Below are 19,311 nucleotides of genomic sequence, written 5' to 3'. Positions count from 1 at the left end.
TATTATATATTATAGGGGAATTTTTAACTCACCCTATTTTGTAAGGGTGTAACGATACATCGATCTAGATCAATATACCGATTCAATGATCAACGATCCAAATTCATCGATTCAAAATGAAAATATCGATACATATCATCATCCAGCCCAGTCGCACAGCAGTTTACAAAATAGTAATAGTAATAATATTCAATTTAATGTATTGATTCATGTACATAGACACAAATTTCACGTTGTTTTTTTTTCGTGATGGTCAACACAAAATGAATTTGCATCCGCTTAGTATAAAGAGCGGAAAACGCCACGTAGGGAGGAGGTTGGGGTGGATGGGAGCGTCAAAAAACACTTTGTCCCAAGAGGCCGGCGTTCGTGTCCCGTGTGAAACCACATGTCAAAGTTGACTTGTTTGTCACGTAACTTCTGTACTTAAGTTACACCACTTCCGGTGTTATTTTAACCTTTTCTTAACCTCACTTTTGTAGGAAAACGCACGAAAAATACGGTATTGAAAGTTGTGCTGGGCATCACGAAAAAAGGGGAAATTCGTGTCTTTGTACACAAATCAAATATATTACATTTTGTGACTTTTTCCACGAACTGCTGTGAGACTGTGTTGCATCATCTTTAAGAAACGCCTTTATTTTGAAATTCCTGCTTTATAATTAGATTGCTTTTCATTTAAATGTCTGAAAGAGCCCCCTAATAAAAGTGTCAAATCATGTTTTAGTTGCTTTTTGTGAGTTTATATAAATGTAACTGATTGTGTTAAATGGGCGTATGACATCGTCTCATATCGATCGCAGGGAATCAAAATCATATCGTGGCAGACTTTGTGACATCAGCAAATATCGTATCGTTGTCCAAAGAATTGATATATCGTATCATGACGAACCTTGTGATTTACACCTCTACTATTTTGTCTGAAATGAAACAAAGACATAACAAAAAATAGATTAATTTCCAATGATGTCAACTGAGGACAGAAAAAGTAATAACAGTAATGAAATAATGTCCCATTGGCCCCTCTGCAGGTTAACCTTTATGCCCAGGAGAGAATCCAAAAAGCTGTGAAAGCAACTCAACCTCCCTTTTTAAAGCAAATCGCACCCTGGCTATACGGCATAACAACCAAAATCATTTGTCAATGTCATGGAAAATCAAACAGAAAACAAAAAGGAAAAAAAAAAGTGCTACTATAGTTTTGTATTTTGCGTGTTTTTGTGAGTATAACCGTCCTAGAAATGAAAATAGTGTTAACCGATATAATCCACTGTAAGGCCTCCTGTGTTCCTCTCTTCCTCGCTCTCTGCAGCAAACATCGAAGCCGTAAACATCGTAAAAAGGTGGCGAAGCTATAAAAGTGTGAAAATATTTCAGCATTTTGGTTTTAAATATACATGTATGTGATGCGTGTTTTTAGCTTTTCCACAGTAGAAAGGGACCCTTCTCCTCCCTTAATCACATTCTGAAGCAAAAATACGTGTGTAACGATCATCCTCAGGAATTTAACAACCTTCCCTTTTTTTCAAAGAACACAGCATAGAGTCTGCACACAGTTGACGCTGACATTCCTCTGATTAAAATAGCTTAGAAAGTTATACCTCAGGGTTTTCTATGGGGCGACTGTGTGTCATCCACGGCCCATATGAAGATCTGAGGTAGAGCTGTACCTATGATAAGAATGTCAAAGCCACTTTTAGCCAGTTTGTAGAACCTAAAATCACGGTGTGCATCGATCGATTACCCCCACGTGGCCAGAAAATAGGCTTTTAAGTCAGGTGTGCATTGCAATTTGACAAGAAAAAGAATCATTGAGATATCTCAGGGAAATTTGGCTTGTAAACAAATACATGAAGATAACATAATTGGCATGAGATTGATAATGTTCTCAATGATATATGTTTAAAAATGTCCATCTGTTTTTCCTATAAACGTGTAGCCCGTCACGCCGTACGACTGGGTTTAAGATTGTACAGAGAAAAAAAAAAGAAAAGTAGTAGAAGAAACAAAATCCATTGTTGTTATACTGTAGATATCCTTAAAGTTTCATTCTCAACAGACAAAATGTATATAAAGTCTTTGGCTTTTTGTGTCCAAAAATAAAAGAGTCCTGCTTTAAAAAGAAACATTCAAACAACTGCTCCATCTGTGGGACTGTGTGGTCTCTAGTTCCCCCCTGTGGTGCAACATCTGCACTGCACCACATTGAGCAGCAGCGGTGGTAGTAGTGAGAGAAGGCGCTGGCTGTGGTCCGTAAAGAGCAAAGATCTCACTTATCCCGGTCAGGAAACCATGTCGGAGGGTCAGATGTGAAGCATGGACGGCCGTTTTCTTGAGGCCAGAGTGGCACCACCACCCCGGGTCTGACTGGCCTCCTCAGGCAGCTCGCCACTCGGGACCTCGGCGCCGTTACCGTCTCATAGGAGGATCTGGGCCACATAGGGGGAGTGAGTGCTGGCCACTGCAGCCAACAGGGGGAGGTCGCTGGACTCGATTCTGCAACGATACCAGAGCAAAGATCAGGATATGATAACATCTAAATGTCCTACTTAAAATGACATGAAGAAACTGATATTATGAACATTTTGGCGCCATTTGTCTTTGGCCATAAATGCAATCAATGAACATCATGATTTGACTTTACACTGAATCCTTGCGAGCTACAGATCTACAGATCAACACTTTTTTGCAGTTCTTTTTATACTGGACATATTAAATTATAGCAAAAGTTGCGCATGTTTTTTTTATGTTGCACAAGAGTTTACACAGAACACAGATTTGTATCTATAATTCTGTATCTCCTGTATAGGGTTGGGCGATTGGACGACTATATCGGCTATCAGCGATTGGCTGAGAATCGCCGTTTCTTTTTTTGGGGGCGATTTTTCTGGTGATGTCATTTTATTTTGCTAATTTAATAGTCTGGTCTGAAGAATGAAAGGAGAGTGATACAGCGAGGGAAAACAAAAGTTGGTGATTGTTGGAAAGAGTTATTTCGTTTTTTGTCGAGTTTGAATGAAGTGTGATTTACGATGCTCTGCCGCTATAACAGCTGATATCCCAGCTGGAACTAAGGCAGTGGGGAAGGGGACAGGTGCGTGCCGTGCACATGCACACCCACGCACACGCACACACACCTGCATGAATATAATATCGGCAATCACTGGTTGTTGGGCTGACAATGGCCGGTTGGAAAATTTTAACCCAACCCTACTCCTGTATCTGTTGTCTCTGCTTCTTTCTATTTATTAATGGGGAAAGGTTTCAATTACATTTAGTATTACTCACTAAAACACACTGTGTGAATCTTGTAGGTACAACAAACATGTCGAGTGCATTTCCTTCCTCATAAAAACATTTGCAAAGCTGATTTTTCTTAAAGGTTTGAAGCCTGCATTGTTTACATCCATGTTTACCAGCTTCTTCTTTGCCTTTCTTGGCACATTACCATTTATCCTGGAGCATTACTGCCACCTGTTGATCAGTGGAATAGTGCGAAACCATTGGCTGGACTGTTTTATCGCGTCACTCGTGTGCGTGTGCATTTGCATCCTCATGGCTGTGTGCACGAGACAAACAAAACCCGCTGCTAGAGGTCAAAAACTCCACAGGGTGTGTTTCAGTAATATAATCAGTTTTAATGTGCAGCTTTACAGCACCTGTGAGATGAGAATAAAGGTGAACTGCTTACCCTAAAACCATGCCCAGTTCTTTCACGTGGACTCTCGTCTGGCCCTTCAAATACTCAGCAAGCATCTTACTCTTAAAGTAGATTTCCTGCAGGCGGTCCTCAAGGTGCATTATACACTACGGAGGAGAGCAGACAGACAGAAACATGGTTGGTAAAGCACAAGAATTAAAGTGGTGATTACTGGATACTGACAGATAATCAGTGTTTGACCGAGTGGTGTAACATACAAAGTTGGGTGAGAGGTTGAGCTTGTAGAGCTGCTGAGTGGACTGCAATAAGTTGGAGACCAGGCCGGACACCAGGACTTCCTTCCCCAGCTTGTTGACGTCCGTGGCTCGTCTCTGACTGCTGGCCACCTGCACCGTCCACTTGTCTGTGTCTGCTATAATGCAGACAGCCTCCGCTATGGGCTCATCCAATACTGGATGCTACAGAGGACAAGAACATTCATTCATTTTAAACCAACATGCAAAAAGTCCTCAAATGGTGAAGGATAGTTTGGGTGTTTTGAAGTGGGGTGGTATGAGGTACCATCATCTACTGTAGGTAATACACCTATTATGGATAAGTACCTCATACAACCCCACGTCAAAACACCCAAACTATCCCTTTAAGGGATGTCTCAAACTCCAAAAGAAATGGTACATGACAGAGCCTTATAAGGCAATTACTTGTTTTACAAACATTTCAATGGCAATGACAGAATAAAAGAATGAATTAAGAATAGCTCCTCTTGAGAATAGGTGAAGCACTTGAGTCCTTTACCTGAACAGCATGGGATAATTCAGCCATGAGGCACTGCCGCAGCTTCTCGTCGCTGGGCAACCCATGTAGTACAAAGTCTGGCACGTAGGTGGGGCAGTAGCCTCCAAACAGAGACCGGCCAAAATTGGCAATGCTTGGCTTCGAGTAGTTCTCCACCAACTTCGACCTATAAATCAAACATATGACGTGAGATATTTGTTTTTTTTTCGTCAGCGGTGAAGTGTGTCAGTGCATCAGTCCTCTACTCACCCTGGGAAGGGCACCTGCACTTCCTCCTGCCAGTCCTCGGTCTCCTCGCTCTCGCTGTCCCCCAGCGCGCTGTCTGAGCTCTCGTTGCGCGGCATCTCCCAGTCATTGAGAGGTACTGTCTTAAGCTTTTGGTCCTCTTTGCTGTTGCTGCTTCCGTCCTGTGGGACGGGGACCGACAACAGAAGACCCGTGTCCTGCTCAGCAGAACATCCCCTGCAGCAGCAGGTTTCGGAGGAATCTGTAGACCCGCACCTGCACCTCCTCTGGACATCCAACAAAGTGTCTCCCTTCCTGCCGGACCCTACCTCTCCACTACCTGGACCTAAACAGAGACCCAAACCCTGACTTCTGACTGCACCCTGAAAGCTGTGACCCCCCAAGTCACCAGACCGAGGGACTCCCGAGGGGTCCAGCAAGTCTTTGTGCATACTGTCTGTGGTGCTGCCCTCCTGCCGTTTGGCCACATCGTCTATAGTCCTAGTCTCCACAGGGTTGTCCACGCTGAAATACTCATCAAAATCATCCATACACTTTGGGCTCCACTGGGGCATCTTACTGGACACCCGCTGCAGGGCCGGAGCCGCCTTGGTCTGTTTGGTTTGGTCCTCTGGTGCACTGGTGCTGCTGGTCTTTGAATCTGCTCCTCTCTGCGGCTGCTGCGGTTGCTGTTGATGATGCTGCCCGTGATGATGATGCTGTTGTTGCTGCAGCTGCTGCATCAGCAGGTGTTTCTTGTGCTTTTTGAATTCCTCCTCCACCTTCCTCCTGCGGCTCTCTGTGTCCGACTCCGGAGACAAAGAGTCCCCGATGAGGAAAGTGACTTTTGTGGCCGGCTCGTCCTCTTCTGTTAGAGTCAAAGACATGGGCCCTGTCGCTGTGTTTCCGGATATCACTGGTACCGACACCGCAGCAGCCTGGTTCTTATCTGGGGGCTTCTTCTCCAGAGGGATCACCAAGGGCCGAGGAGCCGGCACTCTGGTGGGCTGGTTCCCCGTGCCTGCGTCCATCCCAGCCTCTGCCCCTGAGTCATTACCCTCTGTGGTGGCAGGAGTTGGGGATGGACTTGAAGAAAGGGTTGTGGGTATGGATGGGACAATAAGTTTCAGGTCTCCCTTGGTCTCTGTATCCAGCACACAGACCTGCTCCCTGGGGGATGCCGAGCCAACGCGCAGCACCGTCTCCAGACGGGCCTCTGTGGCCAGCGGGCTGCTGGACTCCCTGCGCAACTCCACGGGTTCAACTGCTTCTGTAGTCCTGATAACAGGGTTGTCACCCTGGCTGTGTCCTGTCTGAAGCACACTGCTCCTGGACCCTTGACTCTCACTACTGTCTTCCTCCTCCTCTTCCTCCTCCTCATCTTCCTCCTTGGGTGTGTCCCCGGCGCCACACTCCACCTCTGTGTCTGTGTACGTGCTGCTTTGCAGGCTGTTGTCTGAAGGGTAGTTGCTGTCCTCTGCCTCCATCTGCCGGCCGTGGGCCCCTTGGGACAAGTAGTCCCCGCTGGGTTTATGGACGGTAACCAGGACATAGTCCGACTCCTCCACCTCTCCTTTCCTCAGGGAGGTGGTGATGAGGGAGCCGGGTATGACGATGGCCTCATCCTCAGCGCTGTCCAGCATGTGGGTCTCCAGCAGCTCGGAGCAGCGGATGAAGTAGGTGAGGACGTAGAGGAGTCTCTGGACAAGCTCCTGTCTGCGGCCCACCACCACGGTCCTCGACAGCCGCACCGGTGACCCAATGGACCCGTACAGGTCTCCTACACACAGTGATGGAGAGTTGAACATTAACATTGCTTTTAACAGGTAATAATCTCTAACATTTTCATTTAAATGAATATCTGTTAAGCGATAATAACGCGTTAATGTAAATTAGTTTTAACGCCACTAAGTTTCTAGTCATTTGTAAGATCCGGAAATAAATTATTACTATATTATTATTATTTATTTTTTTATTTTATTGTATTAATTACATTTTCCCAAACTGATTAAAGTATATTTCAACAATTATCAGTCAAACATTGCCAATGCTTCTTTTTAAGTAACATCTGTACATTTTTTTCTGCTATGCAGTTCTCACCTATGACCACTAGGTGTCACCATGAACTAACTTTCTGTACGCTTCCCATGTCACTTGAGGTCAAAGTGAGAGCTCGACATACTCTTTATGTTCTGTTTATTCACAGGATATCATTACTGTCTATATGTGCTTATGAATCAACTACAGCTATATATACGTCAACAAACAGGAAATAGAGACTGATCAGAAATGCATGTACAGATTTCCACTGGCGCAACATGTTCCACTGAAACACAACGTGATGTTCGTCCCACAGAAAAGTACACAAATGATATACTATTTTTGCACTATTACAGTATTATTTGGTATAAATTTGAAAATTCCATATGATCGCATGATGATTTAATCGACAGGTCTGTAAAACCGAGTTTCTCCACAAAGAATCACATGAAAGCACCAGTTTAAAACGTGTGTTTATCAGAGATGTGCTGATAAGTTTCTGTGAAATGAGTCATTCCGCATGAAAAAAAGCATTAAAAATGACTAATCGACTTAAGAAATCTTAGTTGACTAAGACCTAAATGACTGATTAGGTGACTAATCGACTAAGAGGGGGCAGCCCTACACAACTGAAATCTCTACTTTCATGTGAAGTGCATTACACCTACTGTATAACACTGACACACAAATAGCTAACACAGATTGAAGACTGAATGGAGCTGCATGTAGAGTCAATAGTTTAGTCTGAACTTGTCTTGATGAAGATCAAACACAAGTGTTTTTATTTGACTACCAGGCGCGTGTGTGTGTTTGGTTGCCTCACCTAGCTGTGCCCAGAGCGGGTTGTAGGGGTGCGTCTTTGCCAGCATGTCGACGCTCTTGGAGGAGTGTTTCTCGAGGAAGATCTTGATTGGAGGCTGCCCATTGGGCATGACGGTGGGCACCCAGGCCAGGTGATTGGTCAGGATGGCTGTCAATAACGCGGGGAGGAATCTGGAATATCACATTATGGGATGATCAGCAGAGAGCAGAGGAGAATCCAAAAATGTACTTTGTTTCTCAATTTCCCTCCAGAACTTGTTTGGTTAGGTCACATGTTCTCTCACTACACGGAAAACTTTGACACCACATCCGCACACACACACACACACAATCTAATAGCATGATTCACTTCTCGGTCCTGACCACAAGCGACTACTTCCCTTCCTGTCTCATGACTCAACACAGTCGTGGTAGTCAAGTTCAATCACATGCCAGAACACAGTTGTGACTGCAGCGGCCATCAAAACTATCAGTCATGGGAAAACTGAGTGGACGCCTCAGAACAGACATGATGTTATACAGCAAGACAAGTGGTTGCCTGGGAGACACAATGCTTTGATGAAGATGGTAGTCATAAGAAACCAGTGCTGGGTGGAAACAGTGACTGTTACTGAGAAGTGATGCTGATAAAGAAACACCAATGGTTGCCTGTTCATGGTTAACATTTAGAGAGCGTGCAGAGATAAAGTGAACATGAGAAAGTTAAAAGTTGGTGTGGTACAGATGTTTTTAAAAAATACACCATTTCTGATAGTATTCCTCAATTTTCATTATTTAAAAAAAAACCCAATCAAACAGTGTGGGCGGCACTATGGTGTCATTTGTAAGTGGAATTTTCTATGTTTGAATTTCCACTCTCCTCTTTTGACTCTTCAGCCATGCTAGCTGGAACATGGCGCCTGATTGGACGAACGCTTTCACTCGTGGGCGGCTGCTCCCAAGCTTTTAAACCAGAACCAACATGGCGGCTCATTTGGAAACTTTCTTCTCTTATATTACAAAAATAGTTCACCGAAATGTGATTCTGAAAACATTTTAAGTGCGAAATTCAGATTTTATTTAATGATAGTTTTATCATTATCATGTTTTATATTGTTTTATCCTTCATTTGCAGGCTTTATGTTTGTCTACTAGCTTGATTTTTGCTTGTAATCAATCAGTGATCAAGATTAGAACAACACACATATCCTTTAAAAAAGTGTTGCCGATTATTCCCTTCCTTTAAGATCAACTTGATGTAATAATTCAGTTCAGTGTACTGAATGCTACTTAAATACTGAATACGGGTGCCGTGTTCAATAAAGGTCTTGCTACCAATTCATATACAGTATGTACAACCAGCAGTGGTTTGACGTGGCTTTGTGACAGCAACAATAAGCAATTAGAGACTGGCAGGGATCTTCTCATTCACAGCTCCCTGTGAGGCAGACAAATAAATGCTAAGAGGGTGAAACATTCACAGTGTGTGTGTGTGTGTGTGTGTGTGTGTGTGTGTGTGTGTGTGTGTTTAAGTGTAAGAAAAGGGAGAGAAAGACCATAGACTGTGTAGAATGGAATATAATGAATAGTGTGTGTGAACCTTCATGCGTTTCCCTGTTGATACGCTCATCCAGGAAGTACAAGCAAACAAAAAATGTGGGAAAACTGCATGGGTAACATTTCTTAATGTCTGCTGTGCATGTCTTTCCTGCTTTATATTTATGAGCTTGCTTGATTCTTGCCAGCTTTCTTAATGCTTTTCAGCTCAGAGAAGATCAATAGGGGCTGAGCAGGCTGGTTTCCACAATAGGTGGGTTTGCTGTGGCCATACAACTAATAAACCAATACGCTATATATGATATATATGTGTTTGAAAATGCATTTTAATATAGCTCCCGTGATCTCAGTTTTGGGATACAAACTCCTGCAACATTTATAGAAATTCAGTGACTGACTAGGTGTGAATACAAGCAGACACTCAACTGGTTCTTGGAGGCCTGCTCCATCAGCAGGGAGAGCTCCCTCATGAAGTGTCCGCAGAGCTGGTTCTTCTCCGACGCCCCGGACATCATGGTCAACCAGACGGGCTCAGCCACGCGGGGCATGGTGTAGAGGTCGCAGATGGTCATCCTGGAGATGAGGTACGGCGAGGGAGGGATGAAAGAGGGAGAGGGCGTGGAGGGAGCCAATGAAAGGGAAGAAAACAGACAGGGGGAGAACAGACGCGTTATTGTCTCTCGTGGTAAACAAAAGAGATCTCAGTTCACAGAGCTTCGCTGTCTGCACTGAGGCCACGGGAGACCCTGGTTGTGTGTGTGTTTGGAACAGTCCGACCAACTTGCGCACTCGCACACACAACCCTGTCTCTTGCTCTGTACAGTGTGCATGTGTATATCTATCTGTATGTGGCTCAGTTGGGGCATTTGTCCATTGAGAAGGACTGGAGTTTCCATGGAACGTGGGGCGTGTTGGTGAGCATGTCTCGGCTGGAGGCCAAGCTTTGACACAGGGGCTGAGGGGAATCTCTGCAGACGGAGGAATGTGGAGAATCAGGCGTTTTTTAGTCAGAGCTGAAATATGCAGCTGCAGCTGCTATATTCTGGGTTTGAAAATGCAAAACTGTACAGATAATCTAACTTTTATTCCTTGCAATTGCAATCATCAGCAAAGACAGATAATACAACAGCATAGCCAGATTAACTTTAGAGTGCAATAATGTTAACCAGCTGCTATCACCCCAGATGATCTGTCACAAGACTTTGCAGGTCCTACTGATAAGGAATACAAACTTTGTGCTGATTTAGTCTTACAGGAACCTGAGGGAGAGCTAAGACTGTAAACAAGATTAATTCTGCAGTAAACTCACAACCTCTTTGACCTTAAATAACCCGCTGACAGAGGAGATGTGGACAGGCTGCATGCTGAGAGAAAACACAGGTGTCATACAGTGAAAGTGACCTTCGCTGGTTCTCCAGTATTCCTGTAATCAAGCTATTTTCGGTTGGTGTATTTGTGCAAAGAAAACGGGAACACGTTGTGTCGTTTATGGGTTTAGAAGAAGAAGAAGGAGTTGTCAACTGGCTGCAAAAAAGAAGAACTAATGAATTCAGCTGCATTGCAATATAGTATATAGTTGTTGCAAGTAGTTCTTTTTTGACTTGACAGTTAAGTGTTGTAACCCGAAACCTGTCCACTGTTGATTAATATCAACACAATGACTGTTACTGTCCTGGTGGACAAGGATGTCAATTCTGAAAAAAATGCTTTATTGATTTGCCTTCTCAATTTTTTTATGTAGAAATAAATCTTTGGTTTGATTAAATGTTTAATTTCTGTCTAGCAAAACTGGCAACATCTTGCTTTCTCTCTCCAAGAAATAAATCATTCAACCAGTGCATAAGAAATTTACAATGGAATCCAGAACAACTTTTGCAGTCGAGCGATCGCTGCATTAGATAATCTGAGTTTGACCGACCAAATCGTTAATAAACATATTACCGAGAGGCCATAGCAGGGTAAACCAGAATGTGCTTGACGTCACTTGTAAGCCAGCATGCCAAGAACATGTCTCCAACACTCTTTACATCTCGCTGTCAGCAGGTCAGGGAGGCAGTGATGATCCGTCATTTGCACTGCAGCATCAAATGACCTAATAATGCTTTATTCATTCCTGCGTTTTAAAACGGGTTGACTTATCCGTGGCCTTTTCACGCCCCACTTGACCCCGCTGTGTCTGGTGTATAATCACCCCCCCGACTGTGCTGGATGAGTGGGAGATCCCGTCTCAGCCTCTCTGCAGCAGCTGTTCAGGTGAACTTTAAAGAGCACGACTGTGATGTGAAATGAAACTTATGTCAGGCCGAGGCTGAGGAGCCAGATTTAAATTACCTCACTATGGAGGGAAGCAATTCAAACATTTCTGACCTCATCTATGGCTTCTGACTTGTGCTGTGTTTCCTATGGTAAAGCTGTACAGTTGTGGTTATTGAAATATTCTGGTTATAAGTGCATTTTTGTATGTATGGGTCAGGGCTGCAACTAGCGATTATTTTCATTGTCAATTAATCTGTTGATTATTTTCTTGATTAATCGATTAGTTGCTTGGTCTATAAAATGGTGAAAAATGTCGATCAGTGTTTCCCAAAGCCCAAAATGACGTCCTCAAATGTCTTGTTTTGTCCACAACTCAAAGATATTGAGTTTACTGTCATAGAGGAGCAAAGAAACCAGAAAATATTCACATTTAAGGAGCTGTAATAAGAGAATTTTGACTGTTTTTCTCATCAAATTACTCAAACAAATGATCAAAATAGTTGGCGATTAATTAATAGTTGACTAATCAATTAATCGAGTAATTATTACAAGTGTAGTTAGGGTTGCTAAAATGGGAATTAGACTCCTAACTCTGGTGTGTTAAGTGGTTTTGCCTCTCTCAGTCCTGCTTTTTCTCTAACTGCAAACCATTACATAACCCCAATATAGGCTGGTGTGACTTTTATGTACACACGCCTCTGCTAAGTGCGTCGCTTATCTTCTCCAGCATACGTGGGTATGTGTGCATGCCCACCCTCCAACTACGTCAAAGCAGAATCAGCCTCAGGCGAAGGCATTTCTTCCAGTTTCCTTCTGTAATGTTCCATGAAGTCAAAACCCCTGAATGGCAAAGGTGGCTACGCTTATATTTAGCTGCTGTCTGAAGGTGAGATTTTACAGATATTTTGTTTGTCCGGGCAATAGCTTTCCTCCTGCTGGCACGCACATATTATTTACTATTCTGGTGCTCGTGGCCAGTGTCTGAGGTAGATAGGGTTGCCACTCTGGAGGCTTGGGTTGCTGGCCGGCTGCCAGCAGGCATATGACTGCAGCGATGAGGGGACCTCAGACAGGGGACTGCCTGCCAGTGTGTGTGTGTGGCAAGTGAAAGTAGTGGTGGAGACAGGCATGCGTGCACACACACTTTAAAAAAGCTTTGTGTGTTTTATGAGCAGCAAACAGCCATACAGTGCTGACAAGCATGTCACACACAAACACAATTTTAGAACGCGATTAGCACCAATTTATGATTTCATATTGGATGTCATCACAAATAAAAGATTAATCATTCCTGGAAGTGGTGTTTCTAAAAAATACTAAATAAAGCATCGTCTTTATGCAGGGTAGTTGTGGTGCAGAGTTGAGAAGTAACTTTTGGTCAAATAAGCTTCCCTAAACACAACCAAAGCCTTAACGCAAGACCTCCCAGCATGCACTGCAGTTACAATGCAACATCTGTGGTTATGCTTACAATAGGTAGGGAACAAAGTGTTCCTCCTTTCCTTTACCCAATACATTTCAACATCTCTTACTGGTCATCAACTATCTTTTAAATAATCAATTAGCATATGAGAAAGGACAGACACCATTAGCATCACGCTATCCTCACACGTAGACCACAGTGAGTATTCATTATTGATTGCTGCGACACCTCAGAACACCGCATCAGTAACTGGAGCAGAATTACAGAATACCTTCACCTCGACTCTGCTACCTTCAGATTCAATAAATTCACCTTGTTATACAGAGACACAACCTGCTCACTAGCCTAGATGCTAACAACATTATAGCAATAAAAAGCAGCACTTGATTCAATTGTTTAAAAGGGACCGTATGTAAGTTTTTATATGTATAAACGTTTTTTTATTGCCAATGTGTGAGCATGAGTAACACGTGATTAGTATGGACGTGGGAACATTAGAGGACTAGGCCTTGGATAGAATGCATGTTAAGACTTAAAATGGGAAATCTGTGAGGTTGAAGGTCGTTTCGCTGGAAGAAATTCTATCAAAATTGCAATTTTGACAAATCCTACTTTGGAAAAAGTACAAAAAATAAAATTCAAAAGAGTGGATATGGAAGATATAACATTATGTGTCAAAAGCCTAGTTTAAAGCCTATTTTTCCTCCGTCCTTCCCCATTGCAGCAGCTACTTGTCACCTTGACAGAGCAATATTTTACAGGTCCTTTACCTCTCCTTTCTCTTTCTATCACACCTGCCTTTCCTGCATCATATCCTGCCAACATTCCCTCACTACCAGGAAACTAAATCCCGTAAACCACACAGTTGTCTCATGATGTGCTGTGAGGATTGATATCGACGAAATGAACGATACATGTAGCATCCATTTCCTGGAAACACATTTTAAATGAGAGTCTCCATGATGTGGAGACCTTCCTATGTACCTCAGGAATAGAATGAGTGTTTGAGAGTTTGCGAATAAACGTGCAGCAAAAAGACAGTGAACATTCTGGCTTAAGAAAACTGACTGTTTTTGTCCCATGGGAAACATGTTGTTCTAATTCATGCCAAAGTGCTGAATCCTTGTGTTTTATATTGCAGGATGATCTCAGTTATAAAATGATAAAATTATAATGTGATGTGATATACCTAAAAGGTCAGCTACGCTTTAAGGTGCGTTCAACAACACCATCAGTGTTTATGTCATGTTTACGCAAGTTTTTTCATGAGAGTAATAAGAAAAACATTGATTATGTAAGATTATCGTCTGTGTCATAGAGAATGAATGTGAGTTGTGGCCTAACCTGAACTCGTTGAGTCCGTCCACCATTCGGCTGTAAGCCAAGGCCCTCTGACTGGCATCAGCTGACCGCCGACTCATCTTCATGGCCTTAAATGACACAACACACATGCACTTTGAGATATTTGGCACTGGAGCTGACAAACAAAGTTACAGGAAAGGTAGAGCAATGAATTTGAGAGGGAGAAGAGAGGGATGCAGGGTAAAACTGGAAGACATCCAGAGTTTTGGTGCCAACAACAGACACCAGTAAACAGAACCGCAGATAGTATAGAAGGTATGACCCCCTGACCGGTCAATCTGACAGCAACTGTGCTCATTACAACAGCAAAGGGTTTAAGGTTTGCATTTGATACTATTCATATCTCACTGCCAAATAGATTTCACTGACAGGCTCAACTTCACAGTGCCAGTCAGGGACAACACATCAAAACAATAATCTTTGGAGTTAATAAAAACTAATATCGACAAGAAACACAACTCTTATGAAATCACAGTCACACACACTAACTCACCTGTTCGATGGCGCTCTTGAGTTTGTTCATGTGGCTTTCAAAGAGAGGGAAGTGGGAGAAAAAGAAGTCCTGGAAGCGGATGTTCTCCTCAGGGTTGGGGGACAGCATGAAGATGACCCCGATGGCAATCTTCTTCTTCCGAGCCACGCCGAGGTTTGGTCCGCCGCTTTCGTCAGACATGTTGAAGCTCTCCTCGACTGACCTGATCGGGATAGAGTAGACAGGGGAGTCAACTTCGGAGCAGAGGCAGATCCGATATAACTTAGAAAGCCTGAAATGTGTGTGCCGCTACTCAAACTTCCAAAGAAAGACTGGAAGAAAGACTGTCTCCTTGTGTCTTTCTTGTACTTTTGTAGCAGGTTAATACTGTTACCTACTGCTTAGATTTTACCAGTTAATATTCTACATACAATTAGCATTTTACCTGTTTCAACAGTTAAGCAGAAAAAAGATACTTAGGCACCTCTGTTAAGCAAAGAAAACATATCAAAAGTCTTTTAATCCTGGCCTTTTTTTTACCGTTGCAGCTGGTAAACAAGATGCTCTGTTGCTGCTAAACTGGAGCGCCTGGAAGATTAGAGCACTCAGAGGCTGACAGCTGCATTTACAGTGACGGGCCAACATAGCATCCTGTCTAGTCACAGCACCGTGACTGTGTATGTGTGCTTCTGAGCTCTCGTTATTTTTGCATAGCAGCAGTGTGTGTCATTGTCCCAGCTGCCTGCTGGATTCTGAGGAAGTCCTAGCAGGATAAACTTTATAAAAGCCTGTCAGAGGCTGTAAACAGGGAAGACAAATGGAGGAGGGGTTATAGCGATGTGGAGAGACTCCTCTAAGTGTGTGTTTGGGAGGTTGTGCAGTAAAGGCCACAGAGTTTAAACATGCGTCTCCTTTACCTAAGCGGGACACTTTCAATACTCTTAAGTGTGCCGCTTAGGAGATGGAGACACTTAAGGTATGAAAGGTATGAAAGACTTGAACATGTACCTTGCACAGGCGTGTGCATGTATGATTGTATGTGTCTCACCATCGGGGGAAGACGCCGTTTTCCAGGCTGGTGGTTTGGCTGCGGAGCCATCGGCGCTGGTAACTGGACGCACAGCTGCTGGTCAGGGAGGAGCCAGGAGACGGGAAGGGAGTGATCAACAGGCTGCTGAGAGAAGCTACAGAGATGGAGAGAACGATTGGAGGTGGAGGAGGAGAAGATGGATGGAGAAATTAAGAGAGCAAGAATGAGGAGAAGGAGAACAGAAGGGAACAGGGAGCAGATGGAGGGAATGGTGGGTGACAGAAGAGAAAAAGGACAAGAGTGAGTCAGACAACAAGTGCGTAGGGTTACTCACTCTGAACGACACAATGTACACACACAGAGAGCTAGACAGAAATCTAGAGGACAATAACTGCTCTTACTAAGACAAAGAACTTGAAAGGTCAAACAAATACAGCACACAAAGATACACAAAAACACACCCAAGTGTGTCACTGCTTTCATATGATATCTAATATCAGTTCGCCTGCTAGCAGTCACATGCTACAGTTATCTGGCTTTACACCAGGCTGACATAGTAATGACAACCTACCCTGACACACACACACATAACCCACAGGACAACAAGCCCTGATCACTAAGTTATTTACAGCCCCGGCCACACACACTGATCAATGGTCACATGAACCATTTAGACGGTGTGTGAAGAGATAAAGAGAGATAACTTCGCGGGCTGAGTGAATGAGAGTCAGTGAATGACGTATGACGATAAAACTGTGCTAGAGAGGTGTTGGTAGAAGGTGTAAATATAGATTATTATGTTTTGCAATACTGTAAAGATTCTCCAAAATGCTGCGTTGATTTTTAATTAACCTCTTAAAAATCTGACGGCCTGCCGACGGACCCGGACGCTATTCTGCATCTATACTCTCACCTCAATAAATGGGAAAGGAAATGGGTTCTATGGATATCCACAAGTCTCCCCTTTACAGACATGCCCACTTTATGATAATCACATGCAGTTTGGGGCAAAAACTATGCAGAATAAAGTGTTATTTTCACCTATACAAGAATGGTGTATTTGATTATTTCTGCAGACGGGGGTCCCTAAACAGTATTGAAATTATATAAATTGGGTAGGACTGTAAAGCTGAGACTCTTGTGGATCCAATTGTGTTCATGCGTAATGATGTTAGTCCCCATAGTAGCCATTGCACATAGTGACTTTTTTTTTACTCAAATGTCAAACATATGGTGGTGTGTTCTTTATACGATTTGAAAGAAATCACAATATGTCATCTTGCTTACAGTATCGCAATATATTGATTCGTTACCCCTGTATTATCATACGTATCGTATCGCCAGATTCTTGCCAATACACAGCCCTAGTAGCAGAGGAGCTATAGTAAAAGAAGGCAAGAGGTAGACGGGATGTCACAGAGGGACATGTATATATTTGTGTGTGTCAGGTTGCTGAAGAGCTCAGCAGGGAGGTGGAGAAGGTGGAGATGAGGGGACGAGGCTTGAATTAGAAGCTCATTTACTAGTAGCAGCTTTTGAGAGCTGCTATATTTAATCTGCTGCATGTGACCCGGGTTTGAACAGAAAGTACAATTCCCCTCATACCAGCCATGCCACTGGGGCATGGTGGTGTTTGTAGAGGGGGGGTAAGGGGCAAAGCAGGGGTCGGTTTCCATTGCGCAAGGTTTTTCCGGGCCCTAGAGACCCTGTAAAAAGTCCAGTGTCTTCCACCCCTGCATCATCTTCCTTCTTTGTGGTTTAAGGTCAAAATACTTAACGTATTTCAGAGCTGGCAGTGGAGAGAGGAATGTATGTCTCTATTAACCTGCATCACCCTTTCTTTCCACACACATCCCAGTCAGCCTCGAGAGGGTACACCTATGGGTGGTTTTAATGAATGGAAAACTGCATGCATGTGTGTCCGCATACCACATTAGTGAAGTCGCAGCTTAAACACCACTGGTTAAAATGCTTATGCAACTGTTCACGCTCTTGACCTTGAACAGTGAAGTGAAAGAAGGTCAACTATTTTGACCCACAAAGTGCTTTAATAAAAAAAAGGAACTGCATCATTCGTGTTTTGGGCAAACGAGGAGAGCCAGAGATCGAAAACATTTGGAGCCTATGTTGTGTTTGAGTTGAAAAGGAGGAGACACAAAAGTGGGAAGTGTAATAGACCAATAATTTCCTGACTTGCACTTCTCTCTTCCTTGACCTCTTTGGTCTTGACAAGAATAAATGTAAACCCGATTCAAAGCTCAGCTGTAGTGCTGAAAGCACGCCAAGCTGTGTTGAGTGTAGGTCAATCCAGGATTTGGCTCCTGTAGTCTCATTAACCTACCTGACCGGGCGATGCCGCTGTCCCTCTCGTCGTGAAGCCCTCGGCCTGGCATGTCCATGGGGTGACTGTGGCCTGGAGGAAGAGATGAGGATCATGGAGAGAGAAAGTGAAAGGTTGGGGAAAGGGGAAAGGGTAAAGAGGGAAGGGCAGAGGGAGACAGCGGTCAAAGGTTGGTGGGTGACATGAAGAAACAGAAAGGAGAGATAGAAGGAAATCAAGGAAAAGTTAGATGAAGAGAAAGAGGGAAAGGAAAGGAGAGGGATGAGACAAAAAACAACATGTGAGAAACACAAAATGTAATCAACAAAATGCAGCACCGGGCATGCTGAGGATGCTTTTATCACCACCAAGTCAGAGCCTTGTAGTGCTCTTCTACTCTACAAACATGTCTAAGGACTGCAACCATTCTTTTTACTACATACAACTGTGGGACTTACAACCAGGAAAGAAGTTGTTCTTGCTATAGCCTGACCAGTGATTGCATCACAAAGGCCTGGTGGCTTATTAAAAACATCTCTATCACAATTAGGCTATGAACTATACAACTCCTACGTGTGAGGTCACCGCGATGAAGGCTCAGTGTTGCTACTAATACCTACTGTGAAATCGCTGTTACTGATTGATCCTCATGCTGTTTGTGCACCCTTTGTTTTGTAACTCCAAGATCAGGAGGTGCCACAACCAAAACAAATAAAAAAAGCACTACCGTTGTAATGGACTGTTGCTCACTGACTCACTCTCTGTCACGATCTACAGCAGCTGCTACAGCTTTGATCGAACTTTCTACAACGGACACCGTATTATGGATGTCATCGAGCCCGTTCGCTTGCTCTCAAATGTCCTTCTTGTCAACGCGTTGGCGTAAAATGGGAAAAATGTCAATGCCTCTTCTCACAGCAGAGAGGTGTGAAAACCACACATGCAGCGTTTCAATGTGCAGTTGAATGCGTAGTTCTGATGGAAATGATTAATGAGTAAATCAACATGGGCTTTTGTTGCAAAGCATTAGAGACACACTGTGTGCTTCATGACCATACCAACATTGGCATAACTACGTGCCATGCCAACCTAAGGGTGCCCTGAATAGGATTGTGGGTAGGCAGCATGGCGCAGGGAGAGGCTCTTTTTATAAAACTCACCACTACTACAGCAAGGGCAGAGGTTTTACCCACCCCTCCCCCCAATGAGAGACAGGGAGGGAGGAATAAACACTGAGTACTTCTGACAAAGGCTCTCTGATCAGCATGATATAATGTATGATGGGAATTTGAGCTTAATGTAGTATAGTTAGCACAGTTGCAGCTGCACAATTAATTGTGTATTAAATCGCAATCATGATTTTGGCTCC

The 19,311-nt window shown here is 43.5% G+C and overlaps 1 protein-coding gene across 3 annotated transcripts in view; it reads right to left on the bottom strand.

Moving 5' to 3' along the window:
- Nucleotides 1-744: 744 nt before the first annotated feature.
- fnip1 (folliculin interacting protein 1) overlaps nucleotides 745-19,311 on the bottom strand; it is a 41,363-nt gene continuing 22,796 nt past the window's right edge. For all 3 annotated transcript variants that reach the window (XM_037748267.1, XM_037748266.1, XM_037748268.1), the window contains 11 exons: nucleotides 17,964-18,035; nucleotides 15,641-15,776; nucleotides 14,614-14,815; nucleotides 14,103-14,188; nucleotides 9,506-9,652; nucleotides 7,545-7,714; nucleotides 4,706-6,461; nucleotides 4,457-4,622; nucleotides 3,919-4,119; nucleotides 3,692-3,807; nucleotides 745-2,496 (listed from right to left, as the gene is read on the bottom strand). In XM_037748267.1, coding sequence (XP_037604195.1) covers nucleotides 2,418-2,496; nucleotides 3,692-3,807; nucleotides 3,919-4,119; nucleotides 4,457-4,622; nucleotides 4,706-6,461; nucleotides 7,545-7,714; nucleotides 9,506-9,652; nucleotides 14,103-14,188; nucleotides 14,614-14,815; nucleotides 15,641-15,776; nucleotides 17,964-18,035 — 3,131 coding nt within the window. In that variant the 3' untranslated portion in view covers nucleotides 745-2,417. The remainder of the gene's footprint in view (nucleotides 2,497-3,691; nucleotides 3,808-3,918; nucleotides 4,120-4,456; nucleotides 4,623-4,705; nucleotides 6,462-7,544; nucleotides 7,715-9,505; nucleotides 9,653-14,102; nucleotides 14,189-14,613; nucleotides 14,816-15,640; nucleotides 15,777-17,963; nucleotides 18,036-19,311) is intronic.

The sequence above is a fragment of the Sebastes umbrosus genome, chromosome 17 (assembly GCF_015220745.1).
Source record: "Sebastes umbrosus isolate fSebUmb1 chromosome 17, fSebUmb1.pri, whole genome shotgun sequence".
Taxonomy (NCBI): domain Eukaryota; kingdom Metazoa; phylum Chordata; class Actinopteri; order Perciformes; family Sebastidae; genus Sebastes; species Sebastes umbrosus.
This window is presented reverse-complemented; position numbering and strand designations above follow the sequence as displayed.